Source organism: Pelodiscus sinensis, chromosome 8, assembly GCF_052426305.1.
Source record: "Pelodiscus sinensis isolate ZL-2025 chromosome 8, ASM5242630v1, whole genome shotgun sequence".
Lineage (NCBI taxonomy): Eukaryota > Metazoa > Chordata > Testudines > Trionychidae > Pelodiscus > Pelodiscus sinensis.
This window is the reverse complement of record NC_143059.1, coordinates 38,049,368-38,070,636: the sequence shown is the minus strand read 5'-3', so window position 1 is coordinate 38,070,636 and position 21,269 is coordinate 38,049,368. Positions and strand designations below refer to the sequence as shown.

The 21,269-nt window shown below is 44.4% G+C and overlaps 1 protein-coding gene across 4 annotated transcripts in view; it reads left to right on the top strand.

The window, feature by feature from the left end:
• The window catches only part of RNLS (renalase, FAD dependent amine oxidase), a 138,018-nt gene extending 126,685 nt beyond the window's left edge, over positions 1–11,333 (top strand). For 2 of the 4 annotated variants that reach the window (XM_075935090.1, XM_075935089.2), the window contains one exon: positions 11,048–11,333. In XM_075935090.1, the coding sequence (XP_075791205.1) occupies positions 11,048–11,200 (153 nt within the window). In that variant the 3' untranslated portion in view covers positions 11,201–11,333. The remainder of the gene's footprint in view (positions 1–11,047) is intronic. The other 2 variants (XM_006121453.5, XM_006121454.4) reach the window with 2 other exon arrangements.
• Positions 11,334–21,269: the final 9,936 nt, after the last annotated feature.

Genomic DNA, 21,269 nt, shown 5'->3' with positions numbered 1-21,269 from the left:
ATATGGAATGAGAATTTACCAACTTGCCATTGTGTCTTTGAATGTTTCTCCCAAAGATATTTTGTGGTACCACTGACATCATTAAAACATTTACACCTCTGAAACCTTTTTAAAAGAGGAGCATATTGGCTATGCATGGGATTATTTTTACCCTGCTTCCTTGACCTCGGTGTATAGCCATGTCTTCTTCCTTGGTATAGAATAGTTGTGCTTTCATTATAGGAGAAGTTAAGATGCCCACTCTTCTCTCCACGTACTAGAATTTTCACTAAAATTAACTGGAGTAAACTCTGTGGCTATGTCTACACTACAAGGTCTTTGCTCAAAAACTGGTGGAGCGTCCACACCTCAAGCACGTTTTGCACCAGAAAAAAAAAATACAGTAGATCGACAGGACAGAGAGTTTTTGCCAGTAGAGTTATTCCTCTCCCCACGAGGAATAACTCCTTTTTGCACTACAGCTCTTGCGCAAAAAGGCATGTGTGGATGCTCAGGGGTTTCTTGAGCAAAAAGAGCCTATCGGAAAAAACATAGGTGCTCTGATGGCCATTCTGTTAATGGCAATCAGAGCTTTCTTGTGCAAGAGCATCCATGCAGTGTGATATGCACAAGGTGATATGCTGAGACACAGAAATCAAAGGGAGCTGAAACTGTTTCCCTACAAGTAGAATTGGGGCTTTAGTAAGAAACGCATTCGATTTTTTTTTTTACCAATGCATTCACTTCTATAGTTATGTGCTCTTTTAATCATGTTCCAGTAGTTAAGTGACAAGAGTAATGCATGTTTTGAACAAAGCAGTCATCTCAATGTTAAAGGCGGCAGATGTGTTTTGCTGTAAAAGGATGCTTAAAAAAGAAATAACCCAGGCTAGATTTACAGGTTGCAGATTGAGTCTGCAAAGCTTGGTACTTAGAAAAAACATTTTATTTGATCTGGAAGTCACTGAAACACAATGAATCTGGGATCTCATAATACCATTTTTATAGTCACTTTTCAGAGTAGAACTATAATTTCCACTGGCTAAGCTATATTTATTTGATGGACAGTAAACTAAGAGGCTGGAATTGTGACTTTTCTAATAAAACTTTCAGAAGCCCTTGTGTATCAGTTTTCCCTCCCCACGTTGATAAATGTCCAAACCAAACTATACTGGCATAAACATGTTTGTGCTGATCACTGTCCTCACTAGGAAATTGTACCCATTTAACAAAGTCAGGTATTGTACCAATTTAATTAAATCAGTACAAAAACTGTTTTTTGACAAACACTTCATATGGACACAGTTATTTTCCCCTACTGAATAAGTGGTAAGCTGTGCTATCTTGAATTTCTTTTAATCAGTTGCTAAATCACAGTAAATTGTAAGTAACAAGCCACTTTTGTATGGCTAGGAATGGCCATTGTGGCCTGATGAGTAGAGAATTAGATAGTATTCAGGAGACTTGAGTTCTACTTCTGACTCGGCCAGTGAGCTTATGAGTGATTATGGGCAGGACTCATTGCCTCAGTTTTCCCATCTCTAAAATGGGGATAATGGTACTGTCCTCCTTTTTAAAGTGCTTTGAAATTTACTGATGAAAAGTGCTACATAATAGCTATATATTCATAGTGTAGTGTAGACATAGTCTGGGACACTGCTTCCCAGAGCTCCCATTGGCTGAGAATGGTGATCCACGGCCAACAGGAGCTGCAATGGCCAGTACCTGAGGAGGCACAGGTAAACAAACTAGCAGCTTGCCATTATTAGTCATGACACAGAGTTTGAAAACCTCTGCCATGATTAAATTAGATAGTCTGTCCATCCATTTGTTTGTTCAAGAACTCCTCCTAACAATAAGAACTAGGACCACCAAATTTGGTATACATCTTCCTCTTCTCCTAACTTAAAAAAAGGGTAGGGTTTAGCTGCACTGGGAAAATGGGACTGTGTTTCACAACATGGAAAAGGAGGGGCTGTTTAGAGGGATGTTATATTCACAATCATCACGGGGGGCAGCAAGCACAGGAGAGAGCTATACCGTAGCGTGACCACTGGGAACAGCTGTACCACCAAGAGAATGGCCAGTAGGTCTGGGGCTTGCCAGTCTGGATGTGTGGGGTCCCTCCACCCAGGAGACAACCCGCATTGCTCCTCTGCCCCAGCAGGGGATAGTGGGGAGGGAGAAAGCCCCCGCCAGTCCGGGAGGAGGGACGAGAACACCCACCGGTGCCCTCTAACCTGGGAAGAATGGAAGAAGAAAGCCCCTGCACCGCCCCTGGGGAGAAGCCAGCAGCCACCTGCCACCCCCTGCTCTGAGCCCTCCTTCTCCTTACCGTGCCCTCCCTTGAATCCCTGCTCATCTCCCAATCCTCACTCACACCTCCTCCTTTCTCCAGTCCCTTTTCCTGAGCCCCTCCTCAGTCTCCCACCCTGGCTCCTGCATCCCCCCCACGCTCCTGGCCTCCTGCCCTGACTCCTTCGCCCTCCACCACCAGGCCCCTGCCTTGAAGGCCCCTGGCAATAAGTCTTCTAGAATATATATATATATATATATATATATATATATATATATATATATATATATATATATATATATATATATTTGAGAGAGTTTGTCTGTTCAAGAACGTCTCTTAAGCGGTAAGAGTTAGGACTTCCACACTCAGTGTACAGCCTCCTCTGATCATAATTTAAGCCAAGGTGAGGGTTTGATTGTGCCAGGAAAATGGGATTGTGTCTCATAAAACCATATGGAAAAGTGAGAATCACCAGGCAGATGAAAGGGGCTAAATGGGAACACCCCTCCTCTGGGACTGCCCCAGCCCTGAGCCTTCCATCCCCAATCACTTGAAGCTCCCCTCCCCCTGATTCATATAGGGAAGTGGTCTCCAACCTTTTTAAGCACAAGATCACTTTTTGAATTTAAGTTCAATCCAGGATCTACCTCAAACCCAAACACCCTTGCCCCTCCTCCTTCCTGTCCTTCTCTGAGGCACCGCCCCATCTCACTCCATCCTCCCTCTGCTATTCTCACTCACTTTTATCAGGCTGGGGGCAGGGGTTTGAGGTGCAGCAGGGATTCAAGACTGGGGCCAGGGTTTGGAATGTGAGCTCCAGCTGGGCACCGCTTACCACAGGTGGCTGCTGGGTGGTGGTGCAGTGGGGCTAAGGCAGACTTACCCCTACCCTGGCCCTGCACCATTCCCAAAGCAGCCAGCCAACTCTCTCCATCCCTGTCCCCCTCTGTTCTGTGGAGATGGGGTACAAGGTTGAGGGAGGGGCACCCTGACATCATCACCCCCTTCCTCTTCTTCCTGTGCCCTGCACAGCAAGCTGGAGGCTCCAAGGGATGAGGGGCACCTCTAAGGCAGAGGGCAGGAGCAGCACAGCAGTGCTAAGATGGGCAGCTAAAGTGCTGGCACTTGATAGCCCCCGGCCAAACCTCTCGGGATCACCTGTCAAAGGTTCCAAGATCTAGCAATATATCCCCGATCTACTGGTGACCACCGGAATAGGGACATTGCTGTCTGTTCTCCTTTGTCAGGGAGCAAGGGGAAATTGCATGGTTTACTGCATTCCTTACTCTTGTTGGGAAGCACGGGGGCAGACGAACCTTGATCTGCCCCATCTGGGTGACATGTACACCCTGCCAGCTGTGACCACTGAAGCTGAAGTGCCATGGAGAGGCACTTCTCACCTGGCCTCTAGTGGCTTTGGTGAGAGTTGTCTGGAACAGTCCTCTCTTCCCATGGTAGCCTTCATTCTGAACCCCTCATCCCGGCCCCACCCCAGAACAATGATTCAAACAAAGCAGGCACATTTTTATTTTATTTTCCAAAAAGCAAAAATTGAGTTAAGGACCAGAGCAATGCTGGGTAAATCTCCTAGAGTGTGCATATGCACGTACCACACACATTCTAATTTTGGACTTCTGCTTTTTGAGAGGAGACAAGTTATTAGGACATAGGTGAAATCTTATCCTTCTTTGTTTGTATAATCTAGTGTGATCCTGGTCTTAAAGCATTTCAGCATGCTGCTGTGGTCAGTGTTTTATTTTCCTTTATGGTGTGTGTTGAAGTTGTATTTATTTACTTACTTACTAAATGTAAAAACAATATATAGTACAGGTTGAACACCTCTCTCTAGTCTGGCACCCTCAGGACCTGACCAGTACCGAACCAGAGAATTTGCCTAACCACAGGGGGTCAATATTGTTTAGCAGCATTACCAACACTTCTACTGCTTACTAGGCTCTTAGAAGACACTTGGGGATAAATTAGAGCTAAATAAAGGCACAGAACACTGAGAGCCAGGACTGACATCTGTAAACAAACTTTATGGGACCAAGCTCATCTCATCTGAAGAAGTGGGTTTTGCCCACAAAAGCTCATATTATATAGATATATCAACATATATACCCCACTTCTTTTGAATACACCTGCTATTTCAAGATAGGTCTCAAAATAGCGGACACGCTATTTCAGCATCCCTGTAACCCTCGTTCCATGAGGGTTAAAGGATGTCATGAAATAACGTGTTATTTCTAAATTGGGCATTGTATAGACCCACCAAATTTCGAAATATGCTATTTCAAAATTAAAATTGAAATAAAATATGCAACTTGCATAGCACAAATTGCATATCTTATTTCAAGGATAGGGTGCTATGTAAGATGCACGTAGGGTGCCACCAGACTACTTGTTGTTTTTATGGGACCACGGGAAACTTGACCACATCCATGATAAGTGGGCTTCCAGTTAACTAAAATCATGCCAGACCATGAATGTTGCCAGACTAGAGAGTGCCACTCTAGAAAGGTTCAACATGTACAAGGACTTTCAGTCATGAGTCCCCAGTGTGATGAATATAGTGACAAACAGTGAAAATTGTTGCAGATACTCTGTAAGGACAGTGGAAAATCTGCATCTAACATCTCTACCTAGAGTAGACTTCCAATAGATTGGAGCCTTTTGTGCAGGTTATAAATATATAGTTAACTATCTTAGTTCTCTTTCCTCAGTGACAGTTAACCAAACATGATCAGTTTCTAATACAACTTAGAAGTATTAATTAACTCACTCAGTCTTCCACTCACCAAATATTAATCTACTTTCTGTAATAAGATAGTGATAAGAGTACAGAATGCTTTAGAAACAGTGACCATAATGCCATCAGAAAGTACTATATGTAGAAATGCTCCTCTAGAACAAGCAGGGAGACAGCTTACTGGTGTGGGGCGATACAGTGAGCTGAAGTTTAAGAAACCTAGGTTCAAGAACATGCTTGTGCTCCTAGACTATAGGCAACAGAGATGAAAGTTTATAGAAGTGTCTCATTTGATTTGCAAAGTACAGCTCTGGGGAATGAGAAGGGAAATTCAGATATATTCTAAAGCACATAATAAAACATACCCTGCGCATTTTTAAGGATCTGCCTTCTAAACCTCAGGCAATAAAGTATTAAGGCTGCCACACTATCCATAATCTGCTGTACTGGGCTATGTATTAAAGAAATTGCAAGCAAGTCATTTTTCCTGGATAATCTGCCTATCAGCTATGTGAGAGTGACTCTTCTCACTAATGTAAGAAGCCATATCTAGCCCTCTTCCACCAGAGGCCTGATGATTGTACTGCACAGTTTCTGAGGGAGGGGCTAAACAAAAGGGCAGGATTGAACAAAGAAAGGAAAGATTCTGCATGAACAAGAATCATAGAATCAGAGCTGGAAGAGACCTCAGGAGGTCATCGAGTCCAGCCCCCTGCCCAAGGCAGGACTGATCCCAACTAAATCAACACAACCAAGGCTTTGACAAGCCGAGATTTAAAAACCTCTAGGGATGGGGATTCCACCGCCTCCCTAGGTAACCCATTCCAGTGCTTCCCCACCCTCCTAGTGACATAGTTTTTCCTAATATCCAAGCCTGTAACAATGTTTGGGATTCTTCCGTCCCAAGAATGATTCCTAGAAGACCTCCCATCCATTCCCTCAGGAGAGAGGAAACAAAGCTCATTGAGCCCATTTAGATAGATGCCAAGTTATTGAAAATGGCAATAAATAGGGGTTTTAAATACCTCCCAGTTAGGCCCCAACACACACAAAAATGGTAATTTTCTTCCTCAGGATGATGAGAGCTTCTAGCAACCCATGGAATACATAAATCACAGACTGTAGAATAGAGATGGGGTGAGCCCATGCTACCTTCCCATTCCTTAAACCCCACACCTTGCACTGCCAGAGCCCAAACTAGAGATGAGGCAGGCTTTCTGCACTGGCTGCTGGTCTGAGGACAGACTCTTTATTTACTTCATATTGGCAACATGTTCAGCACTGGACAAGGCACAAAGCTGAAGACCATTGGTGTCCTGGTATGCTGTGCATCTGAAATACACTAGGAACTTAAGGAACACTGTGCAGACCAGAGGAGGGAATAATTTAGGTTAGGGATTATGATTATGGGGTGCGATACGCTACCCCCTCCCCCTCATGTGCATTCCACAGCATCTTTGGGATCAGTCTGCCTCGCTCTAGTCTTTGCAGGCAGATTGCCATTCCTGCAGTGCCCCTTGAGCAGCTGTGGCTTTACAAGCTACAGTCTGGCCCTACATTACAGTTCAGGGCAAAGCAAATTTTTTTCAGCCAAGTTAGCCCATCAAAATGGGGCTTTTTAACAAGCAGTCTTACAGACCCGTAACTAGGCTGGCATAGCAGATGTCACTATAATATAGTTCATGACTCAATCTACTATATTCTTGGCCATCCAGCAAGACTGCTTTTATATGGGCTTGTTTTTCATGGGGTTAGGTTTTGTTTTGTTTTAAGAGATTGAGTGGAGTGAAATCAACTGACTACAGGATGTTGTGGCTTAAAACGGTTTCAGAAAAGCAGGTTCCTTCCATTATTACAAATCTAACGCTGCTGCATGGCCCATATTCTGTCAGTGATTTGTAGCGTACTGTACACCATGGCAAGTTTGAAGCATAGCCCATGCTTCAGAATAACCTATATTGAGGCAGAGGAAAACCCTACTGAGAATTCACCAATTTACTACATCACCAGTTCTCAGCTGTGGGTCACCATTACAAGATGGCTCACGAGGGTCTAGAAAGGGATATCAGTCAAAATCCTCACATTTAAAACACATCACATTGCTTCATAGTACACAGATACAAGGATGTAGGCTGAAAGACATGAAATGCTAAAAATCACTCCCTCATCCTACTGCTGCTTTCACTACATCTCATGATTAGCTCTGGGAGAAAAGCAGGCTGCAGGTATCCATTAAGGATAATACAGGCTGCCTGAGCACCAAAGAAGCTAGTGCACATAACATTTAGTTGGGTTCACACCATCTCTGAATAGCTCCACCTCTTCAACCAGAGCATAAGAAGAGGGAGAAAGGCAGAGAGATTACTACTCATGTATGCAGCACCCAATCTCAGCTTTCTCACAGCCATCCCCTATGATCTATGGTCCATCCAACCAATCACAACTACTTCACTTTCCTACACATGGGCTACGTCTACACTGGCCCCTTTTCCGGAAGGGGCATGTTAATTTCATGAGTCGTAGTAGGGAAATGCGCGGGGGATTTAAATATCCCCCGCGGCATTTAAATAAAAATGTCCGCCGCTTTTTTCCGGCTTTTAGAAAAGCCGGAAAAGAGCGTCTACACTGGCCCCGATCTTCCGGAAAAAGCGCCCTTTTCCGGAGGCTCTTATTCCTACTTTGAAGTAGGAATAAGAGCCTCCGGAAAAGGGCGCTTTTTCCGGAGGATCGGGGCCAGTGTAGACGCTCTTTTCCGGCTTTTCTAAAAGCCGGAAAAAAGCGGCGGACATTTTTATTTAAATGCCGCGGGGGATATTTAAATCCCCCGCGCATTTCCCTACTACGACTCATGAAATTAACATGCCCCTTCCGGAAAAGGGGCCAGTGTAGACGAGCCCATGTAGTAAGCAAATACTATGATAAGACTGGATCCAGATCCCATTGAAAGATTCCCATTGATTTCAATCAGGTATTAAAATGGGCTTTCAATAGGCCTACAGACTTCAGTCATTTTCACAGCAAGTAACTATTACCAACAGTAGGCATCCATGTGCCTATACTGCATATGATATTCCTCCCCAAAATACATGTTTTATAATAAAAAAATAAAGGTAATGAAACAGTGGCAAGAGAGCAATGTATAGACAAAAAAAACAACTAAATTCACTACCATAAGGCACTGAAAAATTGGAATCTATGCAGGATACCTGTGCAGGATTGTCATATCACAATTTTACAAATAACGATGATTGACGGGAGCACACACAAAGAGAAGGAATATGGGGGATGGAACTAGAAAGCAAATTCTAAAAAACACTGAAAACAACACCTTATATTAAAATTATTTGAAGTATTATAAATAGTAGCAAAATATACCCAGTATGATAGAGAGAGCTATATAATATAAAACATAACTGCTTATTGAATTTTTGCCATTGAAGCATTAAGTTTAATATGCAAAACTTCTGCTCTCTAATCTTGCCAGAAAGTTTATATAGACATGTCATTCTTAAATTTAATTACATTGCAGTTTCAGACATGCAAATATCAGAGAGATCATTATGAAGAAAAGTGCCATCTCTCATGCATAGTGTTGATCAGAAAATCATGATGAAAATTAAATTTAAGTGAAAAATTGAAATAAAAGTGTTCATAGTCAGAAAATGGAAGGATCTTTCTTTACTCATGACATGCCCCCTCCCCCATGACTCCATCCAGTTGAAAGTGCCAGGGAGATTCTCAAGTATATTAGTATTTATTACTCAGTAACATAAAAATCCAAAGCACCCTATGATGCAGATGAAGAAAGACTGTACACAAGCACATTTAAGGTTTGAGGCAGAAAAAGTAAACTAGCTGGACATGAGAAAGTGAGACAAAGATGCCCTTTTAATAATTAAGCGTTGGTTCTTTTATCTGTGCTGAAAGTTTGTTAAATGCTAGACAGAATGTTTGAACTGTTGACATCGATCTGTGGTTCTAGCCTTTTAAAGAGACTGGACAAATTCCATATCTGCAGATATATAAACAGCTATTGCCATTTACATCAGCGTTTGGGCTGGTCCCTGCTCTGTTTATTTATATTACTCTGTGTTTCTGTAAACAGGCCTATAGATGCTAAAATAAGTACCTTGGGAATTCCAGAGCACAGCCTTTTCCCCAAAAAGAAAGCACAATGGATAAGTTAGAAAAACATGTGAGGCACATTCCATCCTAGGATACATGCACATGATTCCTTGATATTTACAAGGACCTGAGGTCCATCTTGACTTGCCCAGATTAAAGCCTGGCTATGGAACCAGGGTTTTTTCCTCAGATACACTTTGGCTACGTCTACACTGGCCCCTTTTCCGGAAGGGGCATGTTAATTTCAGAGATCGCAATAGGGAAATCCGCGGGGGATTTAAATATCCCCCGCGGCATTTAAATAAAAATGTCCGCCGCTTTTTTCCGGCTTTTAGAAAAGCCGGAAAAGAGCGTCTACACTGGCCCCGATCCTCCGGAAAAAGCGCCCTTTTCCGGAGGATCTTATTCCTACTTCGAAGTAGGAATAAGATCCTCCGGAAAAGGGCGCTTTTTCCGGAGGATCGGGGCCAGTGTAGACGCTCTTTTCCGGCTTTTCTAAAAGCCGGAAAAAAGCGGCGGACATTTTTATTTAAATGCCGCGGGGGATATTTAAATCCCCCGCGGATTTCCCTATTGCGATCTCTGAAATTAACATGCCCCTTCCGGAAAAGGGGCCAGTGTAGACGAGCCCATAGGGTATGTCTGCACTAGCCCCCTAGTTTGACCTAGGGAGGCTAATGAGGGCGACTGAAATTGATAATGAAGCGCGGGATTTAAATATCCCGCACTTGATTAGCATATTCCCAGACGGTCGCCATTTTGGAAACTGACTAGCCCTAAGTAACTGCCCACATCTACACGCAATAGAGAAGCGCGATTCCGAGATAAACCCCTTAGTTCAAATTAACAGTTAAACCTCATTCCATTTGAACTAAGGGGTTTATCTTGGAGTCGCACTTCTCTGCTGCGTGTAGTTACTTCGGGCTAGTCAGTTTCCAAAATGCTGTCTATACATACCCTAGGATCCCTTTTTGACTCGGCATTCTGGTCGCAAACTGGACACCTGGCACCCCTACTCTACAAATCGTCACAATCCTTAGTTATTGTGTTTCACTTATAGATCTCAAAATTCTTTACAGGTGAATGTTCAGGTTTTGTAGTTGAAAAGAAAATGCAGCTTGTTTCTCACAATAAGTTACTTGTCTTTTTCATGCATGATACAAACTGCCTGAATCATTCACAAGGCCTCTAATCTATCCATATTTAAATCCCACCTGTAGATCCACTTCAACTACACTTCCTAACAGTCAATCAGGTTGACATCCAAATAAAAACTACTCACTGTCATTCCCCTAACTTGTGTCCAATTGTCTCTGTCTTTTGAACTTTCTGAGCCTGGACCATCTCTTGGTTTTTTGGAAAGCCCAACCATCCAAAATTAATATTGTAATAATATGGGGAGGTGTATGTGAATGATCTATGGCAGGGGCAGGCAGTAAAATGACGGTGGCTCACCAGAGTTAGCCCCTGGTGAGCCTCTGCCACTATATTTACCTGCACCTTCACAGGAACGGGCCCTCACAGCTCCCATTGAGTAGGAATGGCGATCAGTGGCCAGCAGGAGCTGCAATTAACCATACCTACATAGGCGCAGAAAAAAACAGCAGTATGGGGGCTCACCAGAGGCTACCCTAGCAGACCAGAACTGGCCCATGGGGCAGTATTTGCCTACCCCTGATCTAAGGTTTTAGCAAAATGGTTCTAAGGGTCAAACTGTCAGTGACACTACTCATGTGAGCAAGGTAATTGCAGTTTGGCTATGAAGTATTTTCATGAGCAAAACCAAAATGTAAACATTGTGTGTGTTGTTTTGGCCCGTATTGTTAGAGTCTAATACAGCATCACAGTAATAAGTATTTGGCTATCCTTCTTTCCATATATTTTTCTTTTTTCAGGTTACAAAAGCCATCCCAAATTCTCCAGGACAGATGACTCTTCACATCAAACCTCTCCTGGTGTGTGGGGGTGATGGATTTACTCATTCCAACTTTGATGGGTGCATCGATTCTGCCATATGTATTGTGGAGACTTTAAAGACTAATTTATAAAGCTGTCTTCATATAATTTTAGTTCCATGGTGAATTTTACTATGATGTTAAATTTTATTGCATTGCTGACCTGATTGGTCTATATTTTACATTAAAAACAGTAAAAAAAAACCACAATGTGCTTATATCTGAATGGAAGTAAATTTTGAAGAACCTGGTACATTTTTAGCTGTTCAACTATAAAAGAAACTCCATGGGCCTGATTCCACTATCTTTCCGCCTTATGTCTTCATCTGGTATTATACACTTAAAGGGTAAAAGATGCTTTTACTAAGCAACTCTCTACATTTAAAAAGCCCCCTTGGTATGTCTAATAATTTTACCCTAGGAATGCACACTATTGTCAACACTTCGTCTTTGCCCAGGACTTTCAGTGAAATCTGTGGGCATAGGTCAGTGGTGCAGCACATCGGGATTCTATGTTGGGCCCACGAGACATTTTGTTTACTGCTGCCCATGATTCCACTGGCTACTGTCCAGATGTATTTTCCCCCTATTTGTATTACTAAAAAGACAGGGACTTAAAGCAAGGACACATGAAGCAAGGTGAATGCTAGATTGCACACAACATTGACTGGGAGAGCTGAGCACTCCTGCTACATTCGAAGTGCTGCTATGGTTCATTTGGCACACACTGCAAATCTTGGGATGCAGGCACAATTAGAAAAACTATCCTGTCCTAGTATCAGAGGGATAGCCGTGTTAGTCTGGATCTGCAAAAGCGACAAGGAGTCCTGTGGCATCTTATAGACTAACAGCCATATTGGAGAATAAGCTTTCGTGGGCAAAGAGCCCCTTCATCAGATGCATGTAGTGGAAATTTCCAGAGGCAGGTATAAATAAGTAAGCTAGAGATAACGAGGTTAATTCAGTCAGGGAGGGTAAGGCCCACTTCTAGCAGCTGATGTGGAGGTGTGAACACCAAGAGAGAAGAAACTGCTTTTGTACTAGCCATTCACAGTCTTTGTTTAATCCTAAACTGATGGTGTCAAATTTGCAGAAGAACTGTAGCTCAGCAGTTTCTCTTTGAAGTCTGGTCTTGAAGGTTTTTTTGCTGCAGGATGGCTACCTTTAAATATGCTATTGTGCGTCCAGGGAGATTGAAGTGTTCCCCCACAGATTTTTGTATATTGACATTCCCAATATCTGATTTGTGTCCATTTATTCTTTTACGTAGGGACTGTCCAGTTTAGCCGATATATATAGCAGAGGGGCATTCCTGGCACATGATGGCGTATATTATATTGGTAGGTGTGCAGATGAATGAACCAGTGATGGTGTGGCTGATCTGGTTAGGTCCTGTGATGGTGTCACTGGTATAGATATGAGGGCAGAGTTGGCACCGAAGGTTGTTTCAGGGATTGGTTCCTAAGTTAGAGTTACTGTGGTGCAGGATATAGTTGCTGGTGAGAATTTTCTTCAGATTGGCGGGTTGTCTGTGGGTGAGGACTGTGAAAGTGAGAGATCATTGTCCAGGATGGGTTGTAGATCACTGATGATGTGTTGGAGAGGTTTTAGCTGAAGACTAGGTGATGGCCAGTGGTGTTCTGTTGGTTTCTTTCTTGGGCTTGTCTTCTAGTAGGAGGCTCCTATCCTAAGGGACCATCTTGGTGTTAACAATTTTGCGCCAACTGAGATGAAGGAGGGTCAGTCATGCAACCCACTCACTAGCCTAGGTTGCCCATTGCTGGCCTAGGTGCTGGAACTAGGAGAGCGGGGGGTGCTGCTGTACATCCTGGCATGACGTGGTGTCTGTTATATACAGGATTTACAGTCTTGTTTAATAGCTCTTGGTGTGCTCACTTCAAAAGTTATCCTAATACCCATCTCAAAGGGGCACTACCACCACTAGGGCAGGGAGGGAACAAACACACCCACACCGCCACCACTACTGCAAAAACACACCAAGAAGGGGGTGTGGCATCTCAGAGGAGTGGCCCTTGTGACAAGAACCACACATCAGGGAGCTAAGCCAGCTCTGCGGGACAGGTGATGTGGGGTGACATGGGACAGGCTTACTATCCAGTACCGCCCAGGGACAGGACTTGACATCCCACACCCCACAAGAGGAACACGTACACCCCAACTGTCATATGGCATAGGGCCACAAAGTTCCTTCATATAACACTGCCCCCCTAGCCATCCAACATACTTTTGACGGATTCTCCTGGAACAGAGTGGAATGAGTAAGGTTGATCATTGGGGCTCTGGCGAATGTGGGGTGGGACATACCTTTCTGCTCTTGTAAAATGAAACAAAATGTAGTCACTATCTAGAGCCAGCTGCACTACCCTTGGGCTAGTCACAGGTCTGACTGTTCCTAAGCCAAAAAATCACACATCCATGCGGCTAAGAGGTGCTAAACCAGGGTAGTTGTTGCCTGCACATTCCCATCCCTGTCCCCACACTGTTATGTTGCAGTCCTACCATGCACGTAAACAGTGACTCCCTCTCCCCTCACTACCACACTTCTGAGCACAGGATTGTGCCCAAAGGGAATAGAAAATCCAACTTGTAGGCTGTGTCTAGACTGGCCAGTTTTTCTGGAAAATCAGCCGCTTTTCCGGAAAAACTTGCCAGCTGTCTACACTGGCCACTTGAATTTCCGCAAAAGCACTGACTTCCTACTGTAAGAAATCAATGATTTTTGCGGAAATACTATGCTGCTCCCGTTCGGGCAAAAGTCCTTTTCATAGAACCATAGAACTGGAAGGGACCTCAAGAGGTCATCGAGTCCAGCACCCCACCCTCAAGGCAGGACCAAGCTCCGTCTACACCATCCCTGACAGATGTCTATCTAACCTGTTCTTAAATATCTCCAGAGAGGGAGATTCCACCACCTCCCTTGGCAATTTATTCCAATATTTGACCACCCTGACGGTTAGAAATTTTTTCCTAATGTCCAATCTAAACCCCCCCTGCTGCACTTTAAGCCCATTACTCCTTATCCTGTCCTCAGAAACCAAGAGGAACAAATTTTCTCCTTCCTCCCTGTGACACCCTCTTAGATATTTGAAAACCGCTATCATGTCCCCCCTTAATCTTCTTTTTTCCAAACTAAACAAGCCCAGTTCATGAAGCCTGGCTTCATAGGTCATGTTCTCTAGACCTTTAATCATTCTTGTCGCTCTTCTCTGTACCCTTTCCAATTTCTCCACATCTTTCTTGAAATGTGGCGCCCAGAACTGGACACAGCACGCCAGCTGAGGCCTAACTAGTGCAGAGTAGAGCGGCAGAATGACTTCACGAGTTTTGCTTACAACACACCTGTTGATACAACCTAGAATCATATTTGCTTTTTTGGCAACAGCATCACACTGTTGACTCATATTCAACTTGTGGTCCACAATGACCCCTAGATCCCTTTCCGCCATGCTCCTTCCTAGACAGTCGCTTCCCATCTTGTATGTATGGAACTGATTGTTCCTTCCTAAGTGGAGCACTTTGCATTTCTCTTTATTAAACCTCATCCTGTTTACCTCTGACCATTTCTCTAACTTGCTAAGGTCATTTTGAATTATGTCCCTATCCTCCAAAGAAGTTGCAACCCCACCCAGTTTGGCATCATCTGCAAACTTAATAAGCGTACTCTCTATCCCAATATCTAAGTCATTGATGAAGATATTGAACAGAACGGGTCCCAAAACAGACCCTTGAGGAACTCCACTTGTTATCCCTTTCCAGCAGGATTTAGAACCGTTAACAACAACTCTCTGACTACGGTTATCCAGCCAATTATGCACCCACCTTATCGTGGCCCTATCTAAGTTATATTTGCCTAGTTTATCAATAAGAATATCATGCGAGACCGTATCAAATGCCTTACTAAAGTCTAGGTATATGACATCCACCGCTTCTCCCTTATCCACAAGGCTCGTTATCCTATCAAAGAAAGCTATCAGATTAGTTTGGCATGACTTGTTCTTCACAAACCCATGCTGGCTATTCCCTATCACTTTATTACCTTCCAAGTGTTTGCATATGATTTCCTTAATTACCTGCTCCATTATCTTCCCTGGGACAGACGTTAAACTGACCGGTCTGTAGTTTCCTGGGTTGTTCTTATTCCCCTTTTTATAGATGGGGACAATATTTGCCCTTTTCCAGTCTTCTGGAATCTCCCCTGTCTGCCATGATTTTTCAAAAATCATAGATAAAGGCTCAGATACCTCCTCTATCAGCTCCTTGAGTATCCTGGGATGCATTTCATCTGGACCTGGTGACTTGCTGACATCTAACTTTCCTAAGTGATTTTTAACTTGTTCTTTGTGTATCCTATCTTCTAAACTTACCCTCTCTCTGCTTGTATCCACTATGTTAGGCACACCTCCAGACTTCTCGGTGAAGACCGAAACAAAGAAGTCATTGAGCATCTCTGCCATTTCCAAGTTTCCTGTTACTGCTTCTCCCTCCTCACTAAGCAGTGGGCCTACCCTGTCCTTGGTCTTCCTCTTGCTTTTAATGTATTTATAAAAGGTCTTCTTGTTTCCCTTTATGCCTGTAGCTAGTTTGATCTCATTTTGTGCCTTTGCCTTTCTAATCTTGCCCCTGCATTCCCGTGTTGCTTGCCTATATTCATCCTTAGTTATTTGTCCTAGTTTCCATTTTTATGTGACTACTTTTTTATTTTGAGATCATGCAAGATCTCCTTGTTAAGCCAAGCTGGTCTTTTGCCATATTTTCTATCTTTCCTACACAGCGGAATTGTTTGCTTTTGGGCCCTTAACAACGTCCCTTTGAAATACTTCCAACTCTCCTCAGTTGTTTTTCCCTTCAGTCTTGCTTCCCATCGGACCTTACCTACAAGTTCTCTGAGCTTATCAAAATCTGCCTTCCTGAAATCCATTACCTCAATTGTGCTGGTCTCCCTTCTACCTTTCCTTAAGATCATGAACTCTATTATTTCATGATCACTGTCCCCTATACTGTCTTCCACTTTCAAGTTCTCAACTAGTTCCTCCCTATTTGTTAAAACCAAATCCAGAACAGCTTCTCCTCTGGTAGCTTTTTCAACCTTCTGAAACAGAAAGTTGTCTCCAATGCAGTCCAGAAACTTATTGGTTAGCCTGTGCCTCGCTGTGTTAGTTTCCCAACATATGTCTGGATAGTTGAAGTCCCCCATCACCACCAAATCTTGGGCTTTGGATAGTTTTGTTAATTGTTTAAAAAAGGCCTCATCCACCTCTTCCACCTGGCTAGGTGGCCTGTAGTAGACTCCTAGCATGACATCACTCTCATTTTTTACCCCTTTTAGCCTAACCCAGAGACTCTCTACACAGCTATCTCCTACGTTCATCTCCACTTCAGTCCAAGTGTGTACATTTTTAATATACAAGGCAACCCCTCCTCCCTTTTTTCCCTGTCTGTCCTTCCTGAGCAAGCCGTACCCTTCCATACCAACATTACAATCATGTGTCCCATCCCACCAGGTTTCTGTAATACCAATGATATCATAGTTGTATTTATTGGTTAGCAATTCCAGTTCTTCCTGCTTATTACCCATACTTCTTGCATTTGTATATAGGCATCTAAGATACTGATTTGATCTTGCCTCCCTGTTGTGCCCTGACCCTCCTTTCTCCTTGCCATTATAGGCCATAGTCCCCCCCATTTCCAACCCATCTCCCAGTCCTGCACATTCAGCACTTACCTGTGGGTTTGCTCACCTGTCCCCGTCGAACCTAGTTTAAAGCCCTCCTCACAAGGTTAGCCAGTCTGTGTCCAAACAAGGCCTTCCCGCTCCTGCAAAGGTGAACTCCATCTCCGCCAAGCAGTCCTTCCTGGAAGAGCACCCCGTGATCAAGGAAGCCGAATCCCTCCTGGCGACACCATTTTCGCAGCCAGGCATTCACCTCCAGGATGCACCTCTCTCTGCCCGGGCCTCTACCTTTGACAGGAAGGATTGAAGAGAATACCACCTGCGCTCCAAACTCCTTCACCAGTACTCCCAAAGCCCTGTAGTCACACTTAATCCGCTCAGTGTCACACCTGGCAGTATCATTTGTGCCCACGTGGATGAGTAGCATGGGGTAGTAGTCAGAGGGCCAGATAATCCTCGACAATGCCTCCGTAACATCTCAGATACGGGCCCCTGACAGACAGCATACCTCTCGAGATGAACTGTCAGGGCGACAGATGGGTGCCTCCGTTCCCCTCAGAAGAGAGTCTCCAACCACCACTACCCTACGTTTCCTCCTCGCAGTGGTGGCAGGAGACTGCTCAACCTTGGTGGTGTAAGGCCTGGTCTCCTCCACTGTGAGGGGTGACTCCTTGTCTCCTGCAGAAAGTAAAGTGTAACGGTTATGTAACAACACAGTGGGAGGGTTAGGAGCAGGGGTGGAACAAAACTTTTGCGCAAAAGGGCCAGTGTGGACAGTCCAGATTTCTTTTCTGCAAAAAAGCCCCGATCGTGAAAATGGCGATTGGGGCTTTTTTGCGGAAAAGCGTGTCTAGATTGGCACGGACGCTTTTCCGCAAAAAGTACTATCTAGACGCTCTGTTCCGAAAATGCTTTTAACGGAAAACTTTTCCGTTAAAAGCATTTCCGGAAAATCATGCCAGTCTAGACGTAGCCGTAGTGTAAGATGACTTACAACATTATATTTACTTAATTAGATCATAATTTGTCCTCTGAGGTAATCCACTTTTCATGGTTTTAGGTGGTATATTTATCTTCATTCCTAGTCAAGTAACACTGGCTTTAAATTCAGAAGAAGACATTACTGACAGCTTTCTGCCAGCTCAGAGAAGGATTTATTTCTTTACTTGTAGAGATGAAATACCAATAAAATTTGTTGCCTCTCTTAGAAGTGGTGCAACCAGAAGCAAAAAGTATGTATGTGAGAAAGGAAGAAAAAAGAGCATGCTTGAAAGAATTCAGGTGAGCATACAAATGAACATATCCTTTCACTAGATTTGTTACTTTGTAGTATTTTCTAATATATACTTTTGCACCTGAACTATAAAAATATATTGTAACACGAAGGTAACATGAGTGAATTTAATGAACACACACAATTACTGGACCAGAAAACAGATTCACGTAAAATAGTTCAGTATTTGCCAGATTAGTGGTCCAGCAAATGGTGAATCATGTCTCAATTTTTTGATCCTGTACTGCCCAAAGAGAAATTGATCCTTAATCTTTTAAACAAGGATGCACTCCAGCAAGTATTGAAAAGGTGCAGGAGCAGCAATAGAAGAATTTGCCATTGCTTTAGTGGATACCAAACGCAAAGAAGGAGTGAAAAAAGGACTTTACATGAGCATGATTATATAAAGTGGTAATAAAAGAGCTTTCTGGGTTCAGAATTACAGTAGTCACAATAAAGACATTAAAATACATTTAACTACTCACATCTGGTGGTAAACTAGACTTAGACACTTTCTTTTGATAGAACATTTATAGATGTGTACACTTAAGTAAAACAATTAATTCAATATGACCAGACCTGAAACAGATCAATAAATACAGTTCAATTGCTTTGAAAAATATAAACTCTCAAAATGTCAAATATTTCAAAGCTACCCATGCGATGGCATGTTGTGATAACATGATACATTTTTAGGCCCAAATTGTGAACTCAACAATAAAAAGTACATGATTCATAGAGTCAAAACTACGAATGTTGACGGTAAAAGGTACAAGAAGGAGACAGAAATACTGAATCAGTCCAAATAAAAAGGTTCACTGATACAAACTTAGGGCTGTGATAAAATCATGCTTCATAAACAAGAAAATAGGGATCCAGAAAGTAATTAACCAAAATTGATGTGTTGGATATTAGGCCTAACTGGTGCATAAAATAATGAAGGAGATGGGCTATTGCACCCATCCCTCCCTTTGGGGGTCCTTAAAATAAGAAAAAATAATTGAGGCCGGGGAGAGAGATATGAAAATACAGTTGGAAACTACTGGAGAAACTTCACCATCATGGCTGCTATCTCCTAGATAGCTCGTTTCCTGGAATCCAAGCCCTCATCAGCATCCTGATTCTAAAAAGTTCTTGACTGGACAGGGCCAGAGAAAGGGACCCAGAAGCATAGGTGCTGAAAAATTAGCGCGTTCTCAGCACCCACTGGCAACCAAGGTCCTGTCTCCACCCCACCCCCCCAACACCTCTTGCTCACCAGTAACCTTGCTGATCAACTCCTCCCTCACCATCCCAGAGACTCCCATCTGCCACAAGCAGCTGTTTTGTGGTGTGCAGAAGGCTCCAGGAGGGAGAGAGAGGATCAGAGATGGGGCACGCTTGGAGAAGGGGCTGGAAAGAGGCACTGTGGTGGCAGTGTGGAGGCCAGGACTTGAGGAAAGGGTGGAGTGGGGGTAGAGGTGAGTAGAGGTGTGGCAGGAACTTGGGGGAGGTGTTGAGTGGGGACAGGGCTTGAGGAGGAGGTGGTGTCAGGCACCTCCAGCTGGAGGGGAAGCGGACGCCTATGCCCAGATAGCATCTCCATCTCTAGTCAGTACAGCTGAATGCCAACTACCATCTTTGATGAAATGGCAATAAGCAGGCTGAGGTCTCTTATGCCAAACCTCACCTTTGGCCCATATATTAAAACTACATTAATACAACAGATACTCCCTGCTGAAGCTAACCACATTTCAACTAACTCCTCCACTAAGTCACAGTTAGCAGTTTGGGAGTACTAGGTATTCTTTGGATTACAGCAAGGAAACAAAATGTCACTCTCAGCACAGACAAGATGGGTGAGGTAATATCGTTCATGGCACCAACTTCCGTTGGTGAATGAGACCAGCTTTTGAGCCACACAGAGCTCTTCTTATCTGGAAAAGGTATGCCCAGTGTCACAGCAAAATGCAAGGTGGGATAAATAGTTTAGGACAAGTAGTTATTGTAAGGCAGTGGTTCCCAAACTATTTTATACTGTGAACCAGCAAAGCCAATCACAAACTTTTGGTGGACTGGTAACATTTTATTTTCATGTTCATTATGCAAATAATGAATATGCAAATAAAATGTTACTGGGCCATCAAAAGCCCTGGCCCCCAGAGCTGCTGCAAGAAATGGCTTCAGCTCCACCAGCCCTCTGCCCTTTAAGACATAGAGTGCCACACCAGATCCCCGTGCCTCCCCCACTGGTGCCAGCCTACTATTTCCAAAGCCCCACTGCACCTGCCTCCCCCCAGTTCCAGCCCTCAGTTCCCAATAATAGCCCCATCCCCAGAGTTCCCCAGTGCCAGCCCTGCGCCAAAGCTGACCCCTTACTAATCCCAGCTCCAGAGCCCCCCAGTGTCTCCTAGTGTCAGCCCCCACCTCTTAGAAATCCCCCCTTGTACACAACCCACAATTCAATAACCGAAGGGTGGGGCACCAAGAGCTGGGAGAGGGGAAGGAGGCTGCTTAGAGTGACCCACGTGTGTACTTGAGCAGAAAGTGACAGATCCCAGAACGTGGGAGCAGATGCACAGGGATTAATGGGTTGGCATTCGTGCAGCTGTGAGCCCCAGTGGTGCTGCACGGGAGACTTGCACCACCAGTCTCAGGCCGCTCCCACCAGCCTGGGCAGACTCTAGGCCCAAGTCCAACCCAGCAGCCCCTGCTGGCCAGAAAAGGGCACAGGCAGGGCAGCCGGTGGCCAGAGAGGCCCCTGTCATCCCTTCATGGTGCAGCCTGGTGGGGCCAGGATCCGCGCTTGGCATGTGTGCAGCTAGCAATGTGGCTAGCGCTTCGGCACTGGCCGTTCATCCTGAGGCAGCTCCATCTGCACATGGGCCTCAGGCTGCCCGCATTCCACCCTGCCTGCCGACGTGACCCCCTCTCCTCACTTCCCCCCGCACCACGCCTGGCTGTGGCGTGACTAGCCCAGCGCTGCGCAATACTGCCCATGTGACCTCTCCCCAAGCTGTTCCACAGGAAGGAACTTGCCAGGCTCCATGTGGCTCTCCCGCCACACAGTGAACCGCATCCAGGACGAGACCCCCATCCCTGCCTGGCACTGGTTGGCTGAGAGGCAGGGCAGGACATGCCTCTCCCAACAGCCGTGATGGCACGGGAAGCACTGGACAGTGTTCCCCAGCCCCAGTCCCCAGAGCAGCCAGCAATTC